Raw genomic sequence first — 22,428 nt, forward strand, 5'->3', positions numbered from 1 at the left:
CTGAAACAATAGATGTTCATAGAGAAAGCACGAGTGAACAGCAGGAAATGCTTGGAAAAGTTTAGAATCACAGTAATTTTATTCTGATCACTTAATACATTTGAGACCCAAATATGAATCCAATCCAAGTTTCAACTCTTCAGTGTTGAAGGATTAATGAAGAAGCATAGCTTCTTTATACAGCCATGGTTCTTTGGAGTTGAAGCAATCGAGGTGTTCTGTAGCTCAACTGCTTTTTTTCCCTTAATAGTTTATTGTCAAGTTGGTTTCCATATAACACCCTGTGCTTGTCCCCACAAGTGCCGTCCTCCATGCCCATCACCCCCCTTCCCCTCCCCCCGACCCCATCTGCCCTCAGTTTTTTAAAGGTTCACCTAAAGTGAGAGTTCCACACTGGTCCCTATTGCAAAGTATCACTGAGGTCTGTTGTGTTTGTGTGGTACTACTTTTCACTGGGAAAGGGAAAAAAAAATTTTTTTTCCAGTCACTCCTGTATACCTGTGTAAGTGCTCCAACTTCTAATAAAAGAACTTTGATAAGAAACTCCATAATTATTTTATAGAACCCTGTTTTTTAGTAACAGCTTTAGTGAGAACTTCATTTAGAGAAATCCCACATTCCATAAGATTCATGCTTAAAGCATACAATTTTGGTTTTTGTAGTATAGTCACAAATTTGTGCAACCATCACCACCATCTAATTCCAGAACATTCTCAAGGGAAACCCCCATACCCATTAGCAATTACTCCCCATCCCTCCTTTCCCCCCAGTTCCCAGCAACTGCTAATATACTTTCTATGTCCACAGATTTGCATATTCTGGACATGTCTTAAAAATGGAGTTATTTGTGGCCTGTTGAGACTGGCTTCTTTGACTTACCATGTTTTCAAGGTTCATCCATATGTAGCATCTGTCCCTTCCTTTTTTATTACTGAATACTATTCCATAGTATAGAGAGATCACATTTTATATATCCATTCATCAGTTGATGGACTTTGGGTTTTTTGCATTTTGGGGCTATTAAGCCTAATGCTATGACTATTCATGAACAAGTTGTTACATTTCATCTATTTGAGTATAGCCATTCTACCAGGTGTGGACTGGTATCTAATTGGGATTTTGACTGGCATTTCCCTAATGGCTACTGATGTTGAACATGTTTTCATATGCTTAATGGCCTTCTGTATATCTTTTTTTTTTTTAACTTAAACATTTCTTGAATTATATTTATTCTATTTGAGAAACTATCATTATTTTCAGGTGTTAGATTTTTTTTTAAGTTTTAGGTAACATACAGTGCAATATTGGTTTCATGAGAATTCAGTGACTCATCACTTAAATACAATACCCAGTGGTCCTCATTAATACCCATTACCTATCTAGCCCATCCCCTCCCACCTCCCTCCATAAATCCTCAATTTAGTTTGTTCTCGATCATTAAGAGTCTCTTGAGGTGTGATTCCCTCTCTCGTTTCCCCTTCCCACGTATTCATCTGTTTTGTTTCTTAAATTCCACATGAGTGAAATCTTACAATACTTCTCTTTCTCTGATTGACTTATTTCACATAGCATAATACATTCTAGCTCCATCCACATCATTACAAATGGCAAGATTTCATTCTTTTTGATGTCTGAGTAATATTCCATTGAATATATTCACTCATCAACTGATGGACATTTGGGATCTCTCTGTAATTTGACTAGTGTTGATAATACTGCTATAAACATCGGGGTGGATGTATCCCTTTAATTCTGTATTTTTGTATCCTTTGGGTAAACACCTAGTAGTGTAATTGCTAGATGGAAGGGTAGTTCTATTTTTAGTTTTTTGAGGAACCTGCATACTGTTTTCCAGAGTGGCTTCACCAGTTTGTATTCCCACCAATAGTGCGAGAGGCTTCCCCTTTCTCCACATCCTCACCAACTGTTGTTTCTTGTGTTGTTAACTTTACCCATTCTGACAGATGTGAGCTGGTATCGTGTTTTTGATTTGTATTTCCTGATGATGAGTGATGTTGAGCATCTTTTCATGTGTCTATAGCCATCTGTATATCTTCTTTGGAAAAGTGTCGATTCATGTCTTCTCATTTCTTAATTGGGTTGTTTCTTGGGTGTTGAGTTTCAAAGTTCTTTATAGATTTTGGATACTAACCCTTTAATAGGTAATGTCATTTGCAAACATTTTCTCTGTAGGCTTTAGTTTTGTTGTTTTAGTTGTTTGCTGTGCAGAAGCTTTTTATCTTGATGATATCCCAATGGTTCATTTTTGCTTTTGTTTCCCTTGCTCCTGGCAACATATCTAATAAGAAGTTGCTCTGAAGTTGCTGAAGTCGAGGAGTTTGCTACCTGTGTTCTCTAGGATTTTGATGGTTTCCTGTCTCACACTTAGGTCTTTCAGCCATTTTGAATTTACTTTTGTGCATGATGTAAGAAAAGTGGTCCAGTTTTCCCAACCCTATTTGTTAAAGGGACTTTTTCCCACTGGATATTCTTTCTTGCTTTGTTGAAAATTAGTTAACCATATAGTTGTGGGTTCATTTCTGGGTTTCCTATTCTATTCCGTTGATCTCTGTGTCTGTTTTTGTGCCAGTACCAGATTGTCTTGATGACTATAGCTTTGTAATACAGCTTGAAATCCTGAATTGTGATGCCTCCAGTTTTTTCTTTTTCAGAACTGCTTTAGCTATTTGGGGACTTTTCTGGTTCCATACAAATTTTAGGATTCTTTGTTCTAGCTCTGCGAAAAATGCTGATGGTATTTTGATAGGGAATGCATTAAATTTGTGGGTTGCTTTTGGTAGTATTGACCTTTCAACAATGTTCTTCCAATCCATGAGCATGGAATGTGTTTCCATTTCTTTGTGTCTTCTTCAATTTCTTTCATCATTGTTCTATAGTTTTCAGAGTATAGATCTTTCACCTCTTTAGTTAGGTTTATTCCTAGGTATCTTACTGTTCTTGCAATTGCAAATAAGATCAATTCCTTGATTTCGTTTTCTACTGCTTCATTACTGGCATATAAAAATGCAGATTTCTGCACGGTGATTTTGTCCTGTGACCTTGCTGAGTTCATGTATTAGTGGAGTCTTGGATTTTCTACAGAAAGTATGTAGTCTGGAAATAGTGCAAATTTGACTTTTTTCCTTGCTAATAGGGATATCTTTTGTTTCTTTTGTTTTCTGATTGCTGAAGTTAACACTTCCAGTACTGTGTTAAATAGTCATTAAGAGAATGGACATCCTTTTCTTGTTCCCAACCACAGGGGGAAGGCTTTCAGTTTTTCCCCAGTGAAAACAGTACTAGCTGTGGGTCTTTCATATATGGCCTTTAGGATGTTGAGGTATGTTCCATCTATCCCTACTTGGTTGAGGATTTTTATCAAGAAGGGATGCTGTATTCTGTCAAGTGCTTTTTCTGCATCTATTGACAGGATCTTATGGTTCTTATCCTTTCTTTTATTAATGTGGTGTATCATGTTGACTAATTTGCAAATACTGAACCAACCTTGCAGCCCAGAAATAAGTCCCACTTGATCATGGTGAATACTTCTTTTAATATACTGTTGTATTCAATTTGCTACCATTTACTTGAGAATTTTTACATCCATGTTCATCAGGTATATTGGCCTGTAATTCTCCTTGTCAGTGAGGTCTTTGGTTTTGAAATCAAGGTAATGCTGGCCTTATGGAAGAAGTGTGGAAATCTTCTTTCCATTTCTATTTTTTCAAAGAGTTTGAGAAGAACAGGGATCGACTCTTCTTTAAATGTCTGGTAGAATTCCCCTGGAAGGCCATCTGGCCCAGAACTCTTGTTTTTTGGGAGATTTTTTATTACTGGTTCAATTTCTTTGCTGGTTATGGGTGTGTTCAAATTTTCTATTTCTTCCTGTTTCAGTTTTGGCAGCTTGTGAGTTTCTAGGAATTTGTCCATTTCTTCCAGATTGCCCAGTTTGTTGGCATATACTTTTTCATAGTATTCTCATAATTGTTTGTATTTCTGTGGCGTTGGTTGTGATCTCTCCTTCATTCATTATTTTATCTATTTGGGTCCTTTCTCTTTTCTTTTTGATCAGTCTGTCTAGGGGCTTATCAATTTTGTTAATTCTTTCAAGGAACCAGCTCTTAGTTTTGTTGATCTGTTCTACTGGTTTTTTGTTTGTTTCTATATTGTTTATTTCTGCTCTCATCTTTATTAATTCCCTTCTCCTTCTGCTGGCTTTAGGCTTTATTTGCTGTTCCTTTCCTAGCTCCTTTAGGTGAAAGGTTAGGATATGTATTTGGGACCTTTCTTGCTTCTTGAGAAAGCCTATTTTGCAATATACTTCCCTATTAGGACTGCCTTTCCTGTATCCCAAAGGTTTTGGACTACTGTGTTTTCATTTTTATTTGCTTCCATCTATTTTGTAATTGCTTCTTTAATTTCCTGGTTAACCCATTCATTCTTTAGCAGGAGGTTTTTTTTAACCTCCATGTATTTGAAGGCTTTCCAAATTCTTCTTGTGGTTGACATCAAGTTGTGGTCTGAAAATATGAATGGTATGGTCTAGATCTTTTTGTACCTGTGTAGGGCTGATTTGTGGCCTAGTATGTGATCTATTCTGGAGAATGTTCCATGTGCACATGAAAAGAATGTGTATTCTATTGCTTTAGGATGAAATGTTCTGAATATATCTGTTAAGGCCATCCGGTCCAGTATGTCATTCAAAGCCATTGTTTCCTTGTTGATTTCCTGCTTAGATGATCTGTCCATTGCTATGAGTGAGGTGTTAAAGTCCCCTATATTATTGTATCATTATCAATGAGTTTATGTTTGTTAGTAATTGATTTATATATTTGGGTGTTCCAAGTTGGGAGCATAAATATTTACAATTGTTACGTCTTCTTGATGGACAGACTCCTTAATTATGATATAATGCCTGTCCTCATCTCTTGTTACAGTCTGGTTTAAAATCTAGTTTGTCTGATATAGTATGGCTAGCCCAGCTTTCTTTTCACTTCCATTAGCATGATAGGTGGTTCTCCATCTCCTCACTTCAATCAGATATCTTTAAGTCTAAAATGAGTCTCTTGTAGGCCACATATAGATGGGCCTTGTGTAGCTGTTGTTGTTTTTTGTTTTCGTTTTTTATCCATTCTGATACCCTATGTCTTTTGATTAGAGCTTTCAGTTAGTCCATTTACATTCAGAGTGATCATTAAAAGATGAATTTAATGTCATTGTGTTACCTATACAGTTGGTGTTTCTGGTGATGTTCTCTGGTCCTCTGTAGTCTTTGTTACTTTGGTCTTTTTTTTTTCCCCTCCAGTCAGAGTGCCCTGCACCCTTAAAATTTCTTGCAGGGCTTGGGGCATCTGGGTGGCTCAGTCGGTTGAGCGTCCAACTTCGGCCCGGGTCATGATCTCGCGGTTTGTGGGTTCGAGCCCCATGTCAGGCTCTGTGCTGACAGCTCGGAGCCTGGGGCCTATTTCAGATTCTGTGTCTCCCTCTCCCTGATCCTCCCCTGCTCATGCTCTCTCTCTCTTTCTCTCTCAGAAATAAATAAAACATTTTTTAAAAAATTTCTTGCAGAGCTTGTTCAGTGGTCACAAACTCCTTTAGTTTTTGTCTGTCTGGGAAAGTCTTTCACTTTCCTATTCTGAATGACAGCCTTGCTGGATAAAGAATTCTTGGCTGCATTTTTTCCCCCATTCGGCACATTAAATATTCTTTCTGGCCTGCCAGGTTTCTGTGGACAGATCTGATGCAAAGCTGACCTGTATTCCCTTGTAGATTAAGGACTTTTTTTCCTTGCTGTTTTCAGGATTCTTTCCTGGTCAGTTATTTTGTGAATTTGACTAGGATATGCCTTGGTAATGGTCACCTTTTGTTAAATTTAACAGTTCTTTGTGCTTCTTGGATTTTGTTGTCTGTGCTTTCCCAGATTAGGGAAGTTTTCAGATACAATTTGTTCAAACAAACTGCCTCTTTTTCTTTCTCTTCATCTTCTGGGACTCTTATGATACAAATGTTATTCTGTTTTAATAAGTCACTGAGTTCCCTAAGTCTACCTTCGTGATCCGTTACCTTTGTTTCCCTCTTCCTTTCAGCTTCATTATTTCCCATAATTGTATCTTCGGTATCACTGATTCACTCCTCTGCTTCATCCATCCTCGTTTTTTATGGCTTCCATTTGGGTTTGCATCTCAGTTACAGCATTTTTAATTTCAGCCTGACTAGATTTTAGTTCTTTTCTCTCTCCAGAAAGGGATTCTCTAGCATCTTCTATGCTTTTATTAAGCCTAGCTAGTATCTTTATAATTATTTCAAATTCTAGTTCAGACATTTTACTTCTATCTGTATTGATTAAATTCTTGGCTTTGAGGATCTACTTCCTGTTTTGTCTTTTGGGGTGAATTTCTCATCCTATCATTTTGTCCTGAAAAGAAGAAAGAACCCCCCCCCCAAAAAAAAAACCCAAAACACATCCTAGGTGTGTTTTGGTCTGCTTGTTAAAAGAATCTTAATCCAAAAATAAAAAATACAATACAATGAAAATAAACAAATCAAAAAGCAAAAATTAAAATAAGTTTTAAAAGGAACTAAAAAAAAATTAAAAATGTAATATAGAATGAAAGTAAAAAGGAAGCTAGATTCTATTTCCCCTAGAGCTGGAGCTTTGCAGCATTCTATGATCAGTAGACTTGGTGTGAGTGAGTTGTTTTTGTTGTTCTTCTGGGGAAGAGGCCTATTGTGCTTATTCTCCAGTTGACTTCTTTCAGTGGAAATGGACCTCAAGGGTGCAGCGGGGTGCAGCTTGGTGTAAGCAGCTCTGGCCTCCACTGGATAGCACTGCTTTTTTGCTCGCTGAAGTCTTTCAGTGCTGATGGATGGGATGAATATGGCGGTGCCTGCTCTCTAGCCCTAGAGCTAGAAGTTTGCAACCCCGTACGCTCCAGGGAACCCTCACAGAAAACCAATCAATTACCCCTCAGGCCCCCCAGTTTCTGTCAGAACTCTGCGTTCTCCCAGTATTTGAGCTTTTATCTCAGGTGCATGACTCAGTTTCAAAACTCCAAATTTTAGGAACTCCCATGGTGCGGACCCGTGCTGTTCCTCTGGGGTAGGGTCTTGCCACACTTTTACTGTTTGCTGGCCCATGCCAGTAAAACGGTCACACGATCGCATAGCAGTTCAGAGCTTATAGCAAAACAGAGCAGAAAGCTGGCACCCCTGCTTGCTGCCCTCAGACAGAGTCCCTGCTCCCTATTCTTGGCAATAGCACAGCACGTTTAAGCCACCCATCCTTCTTCCAACCCAAGGAATCCTCAGGCCACACTGTCACTCCTGGGACTCCACTGCACTTTGCCACATAAGCGCCTTTAAGTCAGGCATGTCCCCCACAGTACTGGACTTCTAAAAGTTCAGATTTTGCACTCCACTGCTTATAATATGTTGCAGGAGCCTCCGTAAGCAGGGCTCCCTCCCCACTGCTGAATTCACAGCGTTGTCTCCCCCAAGTCAACTCTCCACCTCCCACCTTCCAAAAAGTGATCGCTTTTCTACTTTGTAGACTTGCAAATTTTGTTCCCTCAGACTTCTGATTGATTTCTTGGATGTCCAGGATGATTTGATAACTATATAGCTGTGTTTTAGGGATGAGACCAGCTTAGGGTCCCCCTACTCCTCTGCCATCTCCAGGTGTCAGATCTGGCCTTCTGTATATCTTTGGGAAAATGTCTATTCAGTCCTTTGTCCATTTTTAAATTATCTCTATTATTGTGTTATAAGAGGTTTTTATATATTGTGTTTACAAGTTCCTTAAAGACAAATGATTAGCAGATGTTTTCTCCCAAAGATGATTTGTCTTCACTTTCTTGATGCTGTCTTTCGAAGCACAATTATTTTGATGAATTCTAATGTATTTTTCCTTTCGGCATAACTAGGAAAACCATTGCCTAATCCAAACTTACAGAATTTATTGCTATTTTCATCTAAGAGTTTTATAGTTTTAACTTACATACAGGTCTGTGATCCACTTTGGAACTTCTGATACCCTTATTAGCAACCAAATATTTTAAATTTTATTTGTGGTAAAAGACACATACTGAAAAATGTACAATCTTAATTATTTTTAAGTACATAGTTCAGTAGTGTTAAGTACACTCACCCTGTCATGCAACTGATTTGCAAAACTGAAAGTGTTCGCCCATTAAATAACTCCTTGCTACCCTGTGTCCCCACACCCTGCAGCCACCATTCTACTCATGTTGAGCATCATTTCAGGTGCTTATTGGCCTTTTGTAAACTTTCTTTGGGGAATATCTATAAAGTTCTCTGCCCCTTTTAAATTGGGCTGTCTGCTCTTTTGTTGTGGGGTTCTAGGAGTTCTGTGTATATCTAGATATTGACCTCTTAGCAGAGATTATCTGCAGGTTCTCCCACTTCCTTTCACTCTACTGTGTGGTTGTGTTCACTCTGCTGATGCCGTTTTCAATTCTGATGTCATCTGGTTTATCTGTTTTCACTTTTGTTGCCTGTACTTTTGGTGTCCTATCTAACAAGTCATTGCCCGACCTAGTGAAGGTTTTCCCCTAAGTATTCTTGCAGGAGTTGTCTAGTTTCAGCTCTTCCTCTTAGGTCTTTGCTCAAGTTGGCGTCGCTTTTGCATAGTGTACAGTAAGGGTACAAGGTCATTCTTTTGTGAGGGGATATCCACTGTTCCCAACATCATTTGTTGAAAAGACTGCCCCTTGCTTATTGAATGGTTTGGCATCTGTGTCGAAAACTACATGATCATACATGCTAGGGTTTGTTTCCGGGCCCTTTCTTCTTTTCCACTGGTCAGTCTGTATGTCTCTGTGTCAGTGCTGTGCTGTTTTGATCACTGTAACTTTGCAATACGTTTGGAAATCAGGAAGTGTGAGACCTCCAACTTCGTTCCTATTCGATGGTTTTGTTTATTCAGAGTTTCTTGAGATTCCAGATGAATTTTAGGATAGATTTTCCTATCTCCGCAAAAAAAACATTGGGATGTTGATAGGGAGTACACTGAATCTGTACATCACTTTGGATGGTATTGGGATCTTAACAAGATGAAGTCTTTAATCCATTTACACAGATGTCTTCCCATTTACTGGGGTCTTCTTTCCACAACATTTTGTAGTTCTCACTTTTGCCTTCTCGACTGGGTTAATTCCAAGTATCTTATTCTTTTTTATGTCATTGTAAATGGAGTTGTATTCTTGATTCCCTTTTCCGACTGTTTATTGAGTAATGATGGCTTAACATTTAATGTTTATTCCTAAATATAACAAACATACAGAAAAGTACATAGGATGTTTGTATAATGTTAACAAATAACTATTTAGTAAATCATCATGTAGCTACCACCCAGATGAACAGAAAACTGTGTGAAGCCACTTTAATACAGGACTTTCCTCAGAGACCCTAATGCTCAACCACGAGAGAAAACCAGTGTCCTTGTGTTTACCACACTCTGCTGGTCTTAAGTTTGCTTTCTCCTTTGAGCCTGCTAAATTTGGCTCCTTGTCACGTATTTGGAATAACGGACTGTATACAGAGACAAAAGCAACACGGTCTAGCACTGAAATAGGAAAAATTTCAGTTGAACACCCCTAGAAACTCCGTTATTTATTTTTTCATTAAGTAGTAAACTTTTCTTAATGTTTTTTATTTTTGAGAGTGAGACAGAGACAGAGCACAAGTGGAAGAGGGACAGAGAGAGAGAGAGAGACACACACACACACAGAATCAGAAGCAGGCTCCCTGACAAAGGGCTCGAACTCATGAGCCATGAGATCATGACCTGAGCTGAAGTCAGATGCTTAACTGACTGAGCCACCCAGATGCCCCTTCAGTAAGCTTTTCTGAGTGACAGGAATTACACCTGCTGTTGCGAACACAAAGTTACATGCTGGACAAAGTAAAAAGTAACATGATGGGCAGGAGATACATGATATAATAGTTATATTCAAAACGGAATGAGGGGAAAAAAATGTTTTGTTTTTTTGTTTTGTTGTTGTTGTTGTTTTAAGGCACCAACTCATTCTGTGGAGAGAAATCGCCATAAAGGAGGACAGGCCTGAGATGGGCCTTGAAGGAGCGATGAGAAGGCCGAGGGGTACTGATCCAGATAAGATGGGACAGGGTGTGGACCAGGGCTGTGAGTGTGGGTGTGGAATTATGGGATAGGTTGAAGGGGTACTGAAGAGATACAGATCTTGGTTGCTGAGAGGATGTGGAGGGGAAGGGAGAAGATGACTTACTGGGCGGAAGGTGGGGTCATTTTTCAGAGGATGGCTCAGCCAGCTTGGAGAGAAAGCATGAGTTTGTTGTCGCCATGCTGTGAGACACCAAAGTAGACACTCAAGAAGAATGACTGGGAAATGGGTGGATGGGTAGAGGGATGTGGACCTAGATGGAGTCTGGGATGGACCTAGAAATTTGGGAGTTATTAGCAACTAAGTGGCAGCGTATTCCACAGGAATGATGAAGACTTTTCAGGAAGAGCATTCGAAATGAAATAGAAAAAAGTATAGACAGAAAGCTAGGGATCACCAAAGTGTTAGCGGTGGGTGGAGGATGAGAAGCAAATCAGAGACAGGAGGGATGGCTGGGGGCCAGGGAAGCCAAGGGAAGGATGAGCAGCCAGGAGGGAGAAGTGGAGAGGTGCTACTTTTCTGCATCCGTCTCTTATACAGATGTCGTCTTCCCAAATGTGGAGACAGAAGCAAGTTTCCTGTCCTCTCTAGCCTGCCTCAGCTTCTTTTTAGTCATTAAATGAAACAACAGAGAGCGAAGATACCACAGAGGTCTGTCTGTGTTTGAATTCAGACCTGACTGCACTGGCCACAAAGGCCCACCAGGAGCCTGGTGCAGGGAGAAATCATTGCAAAAGTAGCGCCGAGGCATAAAAGGGATCCGAGGGGGAATGTGAAATGCGGATATTCTGATCCTATGCTCTCAGGAATGTGTCACAGCTTGGGGAGTGACAGCTATAATAAAAATTAGACAAAGTTATTTCCCATTTGCCTTGTCTGAAGCAAAGGGGAGGGGGCTTTCTGCCCAGCATGGTGCAGGCTAGTGTGGTCCCTAATCGAGTGCACAGCACTACATCCATTTCATGGACAAGGGACATGATGCCCTGTCTGTGTCACCTTAAGTGGGGAAGCCAGGATTTGATTTCTGAACAAGCACCAAAAAGAAAGATACAGGCATATTTATTACATAGAAACTTAAAAACTTGTCTCCACTCCCTACTGTAAACAATACCAAAGACAACTGACGAGTAGGTTTTTTCAAACTGCAACATACAAGAGTTAATATACTAAATGTTAGAAACACTGCATGTGAAAAAAAACAAAACTCCAACGATGTCACACAACTAGAAATATCAGCAAAAGTATAAAAGATGTTCAGTCTTCACAGTCATCAAAGAAAGGTACACTTGGGGCGCCTGGGTGGCTTAGTCGGTTAAGCGTCCGACTTTCGCTTAGNAGCATCAATAAGAATAAAGGGGGAAAGGCGTATGCTATATAGGTGGTAGCTTAATTTTCTGGGAGCCCTACGGTAATAATAAAAATCCAAAAATGTTCCAAAATTTAAATTATCCCTTCATTGTAAATGTCTACTTCCAGGAATTCATCCGAGGGAAATCACTGGGCACATGTGTCCAGAAAAGGGGGTAAAGGTACAAGATGCAGTCCTGGTTATAATGAACAATCAAACCACAAATGGAACTACATTTCAGCAAATTACCCAAGAGATGACCAGGCAACCCACAGAAAAGACATGATCCATATACATGGGTTTGGGAAGGTAACAACAACAGCTAACACGAACACTTACTGCCAAGGCACCTCACAACGGCCTTACGAAGAAAATACCATTGTCTCCATACTTCGCACACGAGAAAACAGAGGTCCAGAGAGGGCAAGCAACTTGTTCAGAGTCACCAGCCAGTGAGTGGCAGAACAGGATCGGGAGCTGGGTCTGTCTGACGCCGAAGTCCGTGCTATTAATCCCACAGCCCACTGCCCCTCTGCTTCAAATTAAGTGAAAACAAGGTTATGAAACACAAGTTTGTCATGGTCTCATGCTTACAAATACCCAAGCGCTCGGTGCAATGCTCACCAATGACGGCCCGGTCAGGTGCGGCCATGAAACTGGTCCCAATTATAACAGAATGAATGAGGCGATGTCAAGTTTAATGTTCTTGTCAGCTATTTATTATCATTCTAAAGACTAGCACATTTACAGCATACATGGCTTTGAATGAGCTCAGAATATATAAAACAGTGACTATATGTTTATATATTAATACTGCCCACCCAAAACAAATAAATAAAAGTACTTTAATGCACGAAGCTTGGCAAATAACAATTGTGTAGGGACAAAACTGTATTATACAATATTTGTACATTTTTAAAGGAAACCAAAGGCAACTGTGCTGCAGGTACTTAGGATCCACGCCACATCCAGGGTTTCAGCGTGTCTCAACGTTTCTCTTTAAACGAGGGGCCTTCTAGGCAACACTGGACGGAATCTCCGTTTTACCGTAACCTGTACAACGGCTCTCCTTGTGCAGCAGGAAACAGGGCTCCTACGGGACCCGAGGAGCCCTGGCCACCACGAAGGGCGCCCTCGCGCGGCAAGCGTGGGAAGGACCTGATGCCACCCAGAGGCTGCGCCGCGTTCTCCCGTGGGGGCCCGGGGGGTAGCGCTCACATACAATACTGAAACCTGAACATTCTCTACAAACTTAGCCAAGTCTTCGAGTTTTGTGGTGATCCTTAACAAGAAGCCGAAGTTGGAAAAATAATTCACATAAAGGTGCCACATGCAAAACTGCTAACGGATGACTCAACATTTGCTCTATTCCCTTTTGATCAATGCAGGTGCTTAATGCTCATCAGACCAAAAATAAAAAAAGAATCTGGAAACAATATGGGAGACATTTAATTTAAAAAGACAAGGGAAGTTTTGAAAGGTAGTGATGTTAACATGAGAAAAGATGGAAATATGTAGGTACTAGAAAAGTTACAAATTAAATGAAATAGGGGAGAGGTGAGAGGCCAAATCAGCCATACTGGAAACTGTCTTTGAACAGGGACTGACACAGCAGGATGATATGATGCCAGCTGTTGCTACCTGTGCAGCGGGTTTGGGTGGATGGGAGTGTCTCTGCCTGCACCCTCCACAGTGAGCCAGCGAGCTGCGACCATCGCTCCTGGTGCGTCCTCCACATCCGCTCACACCCGCCCAGTGGGCCGGAGGAGTAGAGGCTCTGTCTGCACACTGACTGTGAAGGAAGGGTCCGGAAGGTCATGCAGTCCCTCATCTGCACCCACCTCTCTGTGTCCCTGCCAGTGGGTGGCCTTGCCTCTGCCTCAGCAACCCAAGTCTGTCACACATTTCCAATCGGCATTTCTAAAGGAGCCCAAGAATAACACCTATAATTTTTAGACCTAAGGATTTCCTAAGGGTTCACAAATCATTAAGATCAGCATCATGGATATGTGCCACATATATTTCTTTTACAGTCTTTTAAATAACATATAAACATAATAATCATGATAAACAGAACTGATAAACACATAAACTAAAAAAAAATCTCTGCTATGTGCAGATAAGACTCATCATCATCTTATAATAGATGATCAGACATAATTTTCTATGAAATTCCTAAGTTTTATGGCCCATTAATCCCTTTCAAAATCTCACTGTAGGAGATAATTTCAACTTTCTCAATAGTCATCTTACATAACAGAAGGGAAAGAGGACAGAAGAACTGCGAACCTAAGAGACACTGTCACCAGACAATCCAACAGGATTGTCTTCCAGAAGACAATAAATCGGGAAACCCACAAAAGGACATCTGTTGTGAAAATACTTAGGCTTCCAGCACCTACACGCATAAATCCCCCACTGTTGTCTGAAAGGCAGCAGACACCTCATGTGCAGGGTCCTGGAGTGAGAGAACTCAACCCCCAGGGGAGGAGGGGAGGTGAGCCCTGGGGGCAGGACCAGCCTCGGGGCTGGGGAGAAGAGGCCACCTGGTGTCCTTCTCCAGCACACACCCTGTGCTACAGCGTAGCAGGGGTGGAGGCGGGCCCCACCACGTGGGGCGCTGTGCGGGTACTACCTTCCAATGAAGTCCTGTGTCGGGCTGATTTAGCAACCTTTACCTCACCTTCTGATTTCACCTGTGGTGCTACAGCTACGACAATTCATCGGAACCACCTGCTTGCTGTCTCACTGCACGAGCTGGAGCTGGCTTCTTTCCCCAAAACTTGAGTTAACATTCAACATTTACTGGTCTGCCCAGGATCCAATTATTTAATATATTATTTACTTTTACATTCAAAAATTTTAAAAGTAGACTGTAATTCAATGCTCAATTTTGAGTTACTCAGTAGAAAAATACGTTAGGTGTGCAGCTGCCTAAGTGGGCATTTTAAAAAGTCTTTTAGCATTTCAGACATATCTAGCTTGATTCATACAGGTAACTATCGATGATATCTGTGTGGTTATGGCTGAGGCTATTGAAATGGGCAGTCATTACTATCCACACTGTTGAGCCAAACATTACCTCCTATTGATTCCGGTGGAAAAAAACATGCTCCATAGACTTTTTAGTGAATTTTGTTTGAAAACACAAAAATAAAAACCAATCCTTCAGGTCTTCTTGAAGAATTCATATATGACACTAGAGGGTACCCACATTTAGTATGTGACAGCTAATTAGAGGAACCGTGTGTTCATGTTTCAACTTTTCCGTAAGTCCCTTCGGGAGGCCTGTAATGCTTGGGGAAAGCCTTCAGCTGCAGGGAATTAAATGCATATTTGCGACTTCCAACATTCTTCATTGTATTTTCTCTTCGACAACCCTCACTGGGGAAAAAACAAGCACAAGAAATGACAGCAGTAAAAAAGGAAAAAGGAAAAGACTTAAACTAAAATGAAATGAATTGATTATTTTCATAGCATTAAAAAAAATGTTGATTAATTCAAATGGTGCCGGACTCATTTACAACAATACGCACGCAAGATGGCGGGCTTCTGAACAAGGAAGGCAACTAAGAAGCACAGAGATGGACACATGCTGTATGGGGCTGTGAGTCTGGCATTTCCAGAGGCAGCACTGTAAGTGGAAGCGAACTTTTGGTTTTCACGTATGTCATGTCTAGTAATTTGAGGACTCTACCATAATTTGCAGTTCAAAGGTTCTGTTACATCGCAAATTAAATAGAAAAAGAAATATTGCTACTCTTACCAAAGCTTTTAAAGAGCTGTGTTTTTCTTATTAGCAATGGCTATGAATCACCTCAAATTCAAAATGCTCATTTTCCTTGCAGAATTCAATATGTAGCAAAGCCATCTGGCTGAGAAGGCTGCTCTAACATGCCGTCCCCACTGAGGAGGCAGCCATCCTGGGTGCAGAGCAATCAGTGGGTCCATGCAGTGGCGGCACGGTGGGTCTACACAGTCATGAGGGCTAGACGTGTCATGAAGGAGCGATCCCACTGAGATCTCCCTGTGGCAGCCAGCCGCCTTCTCCAGGCGGGCTGTCCTCACTGTGGTCACCTCTCACAGGGGTGCTGTGGAGCCAGTGAGAGCCCACAGGGGCCCTTCCCTAGAGAACCGGCTACCAGCATCACCCCCAGCTGTACTGGATGGAGGGTTGTCATGGCAACCCAGTGGGCACAGCAAATGCTGAACAGGAGGCAGGCCTCACATTCATTCCCAAGCGAGAGCATCAGGGGAGTTCTTTGGGAAATGTGCTGCTGCAGACATCAAATTAACAGGCAAAAGCAATTCTAAATATAAACGACTTCCTATAAGCACAGTATAACTTTACATTTTTGTATTATTCGAAGACTAGCAATTAAATCGACTAGTTATCAAATTTAGTACAAAAATCCCCATTTATGAGATGTAAAATTTGGAGTTACCAAGAAAGAGTGATTTAAAAAAAATATTTCAAATATTATGAAGACCATTATGTCATGCATTTTAAAAAAATATCAGCGGCAACTGCTCAAGCCTTTTAAAGTGAAAATGACAGTCTTATTATCAAGAACATGTAAAATATTTTTGGTAAGACAGTAATTTTATTCAAAAGATAAGCTCAGGTATTTTAGAAAAGTATCCACCTGATTTGTTATTAAGTAACTGAGTAACGCAGCTATGCTCCCTTGTCACCAGAGCCTCAAGCCCTCAGCAAGACGTGTGTCATCAGAGCTGAATGCCTAGGCCAGATAAGCAGGGAGGCCCTAGACTCAATAATGATCATGTTTGTCTAACATCCAGTAATCGGAAAAAAATATAATTCCATTTAAAGCAGAAGCTATAGGTTGCTATGCACAGGTAGTCTTAATCTTTGGAAGCTCTCACGTTATCAAACTATTTCAGATATGGCTTCTCTATTTATATAGAAATGAACACTCCTTTCAAAAACCACCTATCGCTAGGAAATGCCGAACTGCTTTGAGGAGCAAAGAAGAATAACTTGTCAACTCGGACATTATCTTTTATTTACATATGTTAAAGAAGCTAATTACCGGCTTAACCGGCTGAATGCGTTACACACGAAATTGTAATCAAGGTTACGTTTTCAATGCAATGTAATTTCTACAGCACATTGTATTTACTTGGCCTCAAATGTTTTGAATGACCAAATCTGCCTGGGTGAGGTTCAGACACTGTAATCACATGTTTGCACGAGCTCGGGCACTGGTGCTGGAGGCTGCCATGTGCAGAGGGGAGGGGCGCCATGCTAACTGGCGCTCCCCACCGAGAAGGCTCCCCACCACCAGCCTTCTGTCCTAAGGTAGAACACTTCTATCGGTCACATCCATTGGCTGCATAGCTTTTAGGAGTCAACAGCACACACTGAAAAGGTCTTGGATCGATTTTAGAAAGAGGGATTTAATTATTTCAAAGCTCCGCGATTATTTTTATGCTATAGAGAAATTATTTCACGGGCATCCCTTTTTTGGATGAGAAACTAGAATGGAAACCCGAATGACAACTGGTTTTAGGGACTCCTCTGGTTTTCCCTTTCTGGTGTGGATCTTAGAACCCATCTGGATGCATGGGGTCTCAGTGATCCTCAATATCTAGTGCTGGCAGCCATTGACCGTGTCCCGTCCAGCACCAGTATCACCCCAGTAGCAGCCTGAAAACGATCATCACTAAATACCAGACCCCCATGTCTTGAATCATCTTCCCGTGTTTGTTTCATCCAGTCTACTTCTCACTAAAGCAGAAAAGATTTTTACATTTATATTTAGTCTGATTTCACATGTAAAAAGCCTTGGTGATACTAAAACTCAGCACACAGAGGGCGAGCATACAGAGTCTCTTTCCTCAGATATTTTAAAGAAAGATGCCAGCAAACAATTCACAGCCTAGGCTGATCTTCTGGTGTTCTTTCTCACGCTAGCGACCTCATGACCGAACAGCTAGAATGTACTGCCTTTTGGCTCAGCCCCTGAAGAGACAAAGACCCTTGTCCAACTTATTTCTCTGTCAATGTAGCAGCCAATTCTACATGGGGCAGGAAGGCCTGGCTGGCGCTGTGGCAGGGAGGGGCAGGCATAGTGTCCACACGGACCCCTCAGAGGCCACGGCCTCCCTTTGCTGGGTGGGGGTTCCTGGGAGGAGGCTCTGGGGAGTGGCAGAGGAACACCCATGGGCCTGAGGGGCAGAGGGGGCACTCTCTGTAGTCACAAGGGCCTCCCTCACCCGGGCATGATCTCTGCCAGGCCTGGAGGTGGGCACAAGCACGTGTCACCACCGTGGGGCATCAGGAGCACTTGAGCCAGAGCATGACCAGGAAGCCAGGAATGGGAGCTGAAAGGGCGTGCAGACTCTGCTCTCTCCCTTTCAAGTAGGGTAAATAAAACGGCCTCCGAGCGCTGATGCACGTGCTCCAATTTGAACGGAGGCAGGAGGTGAATGCACCTCTCAGGGAATCACGGGTGAGACAGTGACTGGTGTTGTGCTGGCATGCGGAGAGACTCCCTGGTGAAGGATGGAGGGAGCTAGGCCACGGAACGGTCACCTCAGTTGTTCTGGGAAAGACAGAGTGACCACACTGTACCCGTGAGAAGACTGGCTCCACCGACAGGCAGGAGCCATGCCCTGGGGCTCCTGCAGTGCTCACGGGGCCTAGGGAAGAAGGGCTCCCCAGCAGTGTGAGAAGGACAGTCTTTTATCTTAGAACTTAAAGTCTGAGTCTGGCATCTGTCATTCACGACTAACTGCTTCTACGATTCCTGGAACCCGGACTCAGAACTGACGGCAAACCAGAGAAGTCCCAGAGTAAGTTCTGGACATCTTGGGGAGGGACTAGAGAGGCCAGATTTTGTGGTAAACTGGGTTTGTGCACACAAATGAGTATAAAGTTTCTGGAAAAGACAGCTTCTCTCAATTCACTCCAGTGTTTCTAGACTGGTAAAAAGAAACCCACTTTCATAAAATACAGCGTATGGGGAACCGGCTGGCGGTCAAAAACAGAAGTATGGCAGAATTTGAACTAGAAAACAGAGAAGCCACTGAGTATTTCTTATACAAGATATGTGGTATTCCCCTTAATTTATTCTATTACCTTTATAGAGGCTCAATTACCCTTCTGGCAAACGTGAAAGTTAGGGCTACCAACCATCCCATTTTCCGGGCACTGCCGTGTTACATCAAGAGCGCGAATAGCATAAACCAAAGCAACTCCTTCTTTCTCACAGTTCGATCTGTCACAAATACCCAAAGGTTAGGCCTCATTTTATGGGTCATTTTCCCTTTGATTTTTGCTTATTATCATGAATCACATTTGCTTTCTAAGAGAGAAAAAGCTGTCTGGGCTTTAATCTGTAATTGAAGATGCAATGCTTTAAATGTAAAACTCCTGCTTCGAGAAAAATAAATGTCTATCCCTCAAACAGCCTTTTGTTTCTGTATGCGTTCATTCCTGTGGTCAGTTTAGTGATCCTTAAAGATTTAAAAAAGTAAACGTGAAGTCACATGCAGCGCGTTCCTTGGATGTGCCTGACTCGACACAATGTGCTACTACAGTCACAGCTTGGTGTCATCTTGGACTGGAAATCATGAACATGAGCAAGGAATGGAACGGTTCTGCAAAGTGTTTGCTACTCTGAGTTCAGGGACTACGCTTTGAAAGGAAAGCAGAAAGTACATGTCCTATTAAATAGGTTCATCTCGAAGAGCCAGTTATAAAGCATCTATCCTTTTCGTTTCTCTTCAAAAGGAAAGGAAAGGCTAGCAGTACATTAGAGAATAGTATCAAATATACAAATTCTTTCCAGACAGAATTCCCTTCTCTTGGAAACACGGCACATGAGATATACAGGTAATAAATAGCTTTACATCAGAGGGTGAGAGATTTGGTACAAGTAATTCCAGGCCAGCTAAACAATGTAGTGATGGGGCCCTGTAAGAATATGTTACAAGCACTGAAAACTCTGCGGAAGTTAAACGAACAAGTCTTCTTGGTGAAATAATTTGGCAGGGATGTACAGTTCAGAACAACAAAACGTCAAACTGTAAGGCATGAGATATTTCTTGGCAGAACACGCTGTGACACATTCCTTCTGTCCAGTTAGGTGCACACGTGGCTGGACATATTCTGGCACTTTTGTTTTTCCTGTGACTTATTACTGATTTTTCGTACTGATACTCATTTGCAACGCAATTTGGTCACCAGGTATGCTATGCTCAGGAAGAGCCACACAATCAGTAAATTGGGGCTCAGGGCTAACAAAGGGATGGAACAGAGGAGGCTGGGGTCTAGTCTTAAGTCTCGGATGGGCACCAGGCCGCTCAAGTTCTTCTGGGTGACTACCTCCCGTGTTCCAATGCTGTGAAAAGGAGAAAGTTTGGGAGAAAGGAAAGAAAAAGGCAAAGGAAATAAAAAAAAAAGAAAGAAAGAGAGAGACACATGCAATGGGTTTTATCAAAAGCATGGAAAAAAGAGGAGAACCAAACGGTAAGATGATAAATTAAAAAAAAAAAAAAAAAGAAATGGGATGGAGCCACGACAGAAAGAAAAGATGATGTGCAGAAAAGGGTGTAGAAGGAATACCAAAACAAAACCAGCACAGTCACAAGAAGAAAGGAGAGAAAGAGAAGTGAAAATAAGAAAAAAATACTGTCGTCTACCGAAAACGAACACATGTAGGTCGACTAAATGGTTTTCCATGTTCGCCCTCTCTCGGCCAGCCAAGCACGACTCCATGCTGCCCTGCCATGCTCTCACATGCTGCCAAGACATAGGTTCCAGAACGCAAGCTGAACATGAAGAACCATTGGGGGGGGTGGGGGTTGACCTTCTCACAGATGCCTGAGCAGGGGCAGTGCCACTCACTGCCAGAGCTGCCTCTTGATGGACCATCCAAACAATGACCATTTACCTTAAGTATCAGTCAAAGGCAGAGCCCTCCCCAGACTTGCCCTGGCCGTCAGGCTAAGCAGTGGCAGGGCATGAGCTGCTGGTGTCCCCGACTATCCAAGTTACTGCTCTACAGGGTGATCCCCCAGAATGGAATCCACCCAAGCTCACATCGGAACTTTGGGGTTTCTCCCCTCCTTGACGTCGTCCCAGAAAAAATATACTGAGGTGCAATGGCTCTGGAACCACATCCTCTATGAATGTCCACCAAAGTGGCAACAGTGACACAGAAGCAGAGATGCTGGGACACAGCAGGTGGCCTGAGAGGATCCACCCGGAGATGAGTAGCATGAGGTCCTTCCTGGGCTTTCCCAGAGGAACCTGGAAGGCCTGGAAAGGCCCTCCCAGGATACGCCATTCTGATTGGGGCCTCTTTCCAATGGGAACACTGACTGACTGTCACATTCCCAGCCAGGGCAGTCTTGGGGGTCGGGGGGTGTCACTGTGGCTACTTAGGAAGACCCCCTCTGTGAGTTTCAGCCCCTGGACTGGGGACAGAGGGGCACTGTGAGCGGTGAGCTGGCATTGGCTCCAATGGCTTGCAAGAGCCGAGCTGACGAATCTCTTCCCAGCTCCATGTTCCAAGGGATCACACTGGTAGCTTGATATAAGCCCCAGTGGGAGGATTTATGCCCCAGAAATTGGCAAACATTATATAGATCAGGGCTTTTTTGGAGTGGGGGGAGGTGGGGAGCTGGTCGTTAAACATTTGCTAGCACAGCACTGGCCACTGCTCACCCTGGACCTGAGAGAAACACAGCCCAAGTGTCAGCTCTGTCCCCTAACCCCACCCCCTCTCCCCACCCCGCACCCTTGCCTGCATGCTCTACTCTTCCATCTGGTAAGATGCAAGCAAGAAAGCAAGAGAACCAAAATGCATTCCTCCACTCAAGGCATGGCCAGTATTTACTGCTGCCTCCTTCGAGCTCCTGGCTGAGGCACAGGTCCTGGCCACACCGCAGCCAGAACTACTGGCTAGTGACCCGGCCACATCAGGCCTGCTGTCTAAACCAGACGCATGTCTTCCCCACAGGGGATAATCCAGGAAACCACCTTAAAACAATCACATGTGGTGACAGCCTGAGCTGCAGTGTGGCCAGGCAGACAGGTGGCAGTGAGCATCTGGGCTGCTGGGGCTACTGGGTCCCGGGGGTCCCAGAGTGCAGGGGGGCTGGGACCGAGCTTGGTTCTTGTGTAATAATACCTTCCATGATTATAAGGTAATACATCGTTGCTGCAGAGATTTTAGAAAATTCAGAAAAACGTGAATAGGAAACTTTAAAAAGACTTCCATAATTGGAGGTAGGTATGGGTTTTAGAGAGGCAAACGGAGACCCAGGGAGGAAGGTCCTTCCCTACTCGGGACCACAGGGTCCCCACCTGGCACACAGGAAAGCAACACTGACTTAAGAGTCAGAAGCACCTGGAAGAGTGACAGGTATGACACCTGGAGGGTGGACGAGCAGGCACTTGGGACAGCGGGTGGGAGTGTGACAATTGGTATTAAAAGCCTTACAAAGGTGTATAGTTTCTAACGTGAGGGATCAATGCGCCAAATGTGGACAGGTGCATACATAAGGCTATTCGCTGCACCCTTGTTTAAGGTGCTGAAAAGCACATACAGCTTAAATATTAAGTGACAGCAAACGGGGTCATTATGATGTGCTGAAAATGGCAAGGTCTCTATTTACCTGAGAAAGTGCTCACAAGCAGTTAAATGAAAAAAAGTAGGCTAAAAAAACAGGCATAACTGCACATATAACTGTTATTATTTGCACACATGTGTGTTTTGTGCACTATTCCAGGACTTGGTTAACCAACATGTGCATTAACCACACTCAAACCTGCATGTATGTATGAATGTGACTATGTCTGAAAGAGTCGGCATCAAATGTTAGCACCATTTCTTGTTAACAGTAGAAATATGGAGGACTGGGTGGGGCGGGGGTTGAGAACAGGCT

General features: G+C 42.5%; 1 protein-coding gene across 6 annotated transcripts in view; it reads right to left on the reverse strand.

The window, feature by feature from the left end:
- Positions 1-12,204: 12,204 nt before the first annotated feature.
- The window catches only part of INPP4A (inositol polyphosphate-4-phosphatase type I A), a 123,751-nt gene continuing 113,527 nt past the window's right edge, over positions 12,205-22,428 (reverse strand). For all 6 annotated transcript variants that reach the window (XM_077749338.1, XM_077749335.1, XM_077749340.1 and 3 more), the window contains one exon: positions 12,205-14,892. In XM_077749338.1, coding sequence (XP_077605464.1) covers positions 14,760-14,892 — 133 coding nt within the window. In that variant the 3' untranslated portion in view covers positions 12,205-14,759. The remainder of the gene's footprint in view (positions 14,893-22,428) is intronic.

Source organism: Crocuta crocuta, unplaced genomic scaffold (assembly GCF_008692635.1).
Source record: "Crocuta crocuta isolate KB4526 unplaced genomic scaffold, BGI_CrCroc_1.0 scaffold118, whole genome shotgun sequence".
Taxonomy (NCBI): domain Eukaryota; kingdom Metazoa; phylum Chordata; class Mammalia; order Carnivora; family Hyaenidae; genus Crocuta; species Crocuta crocuta.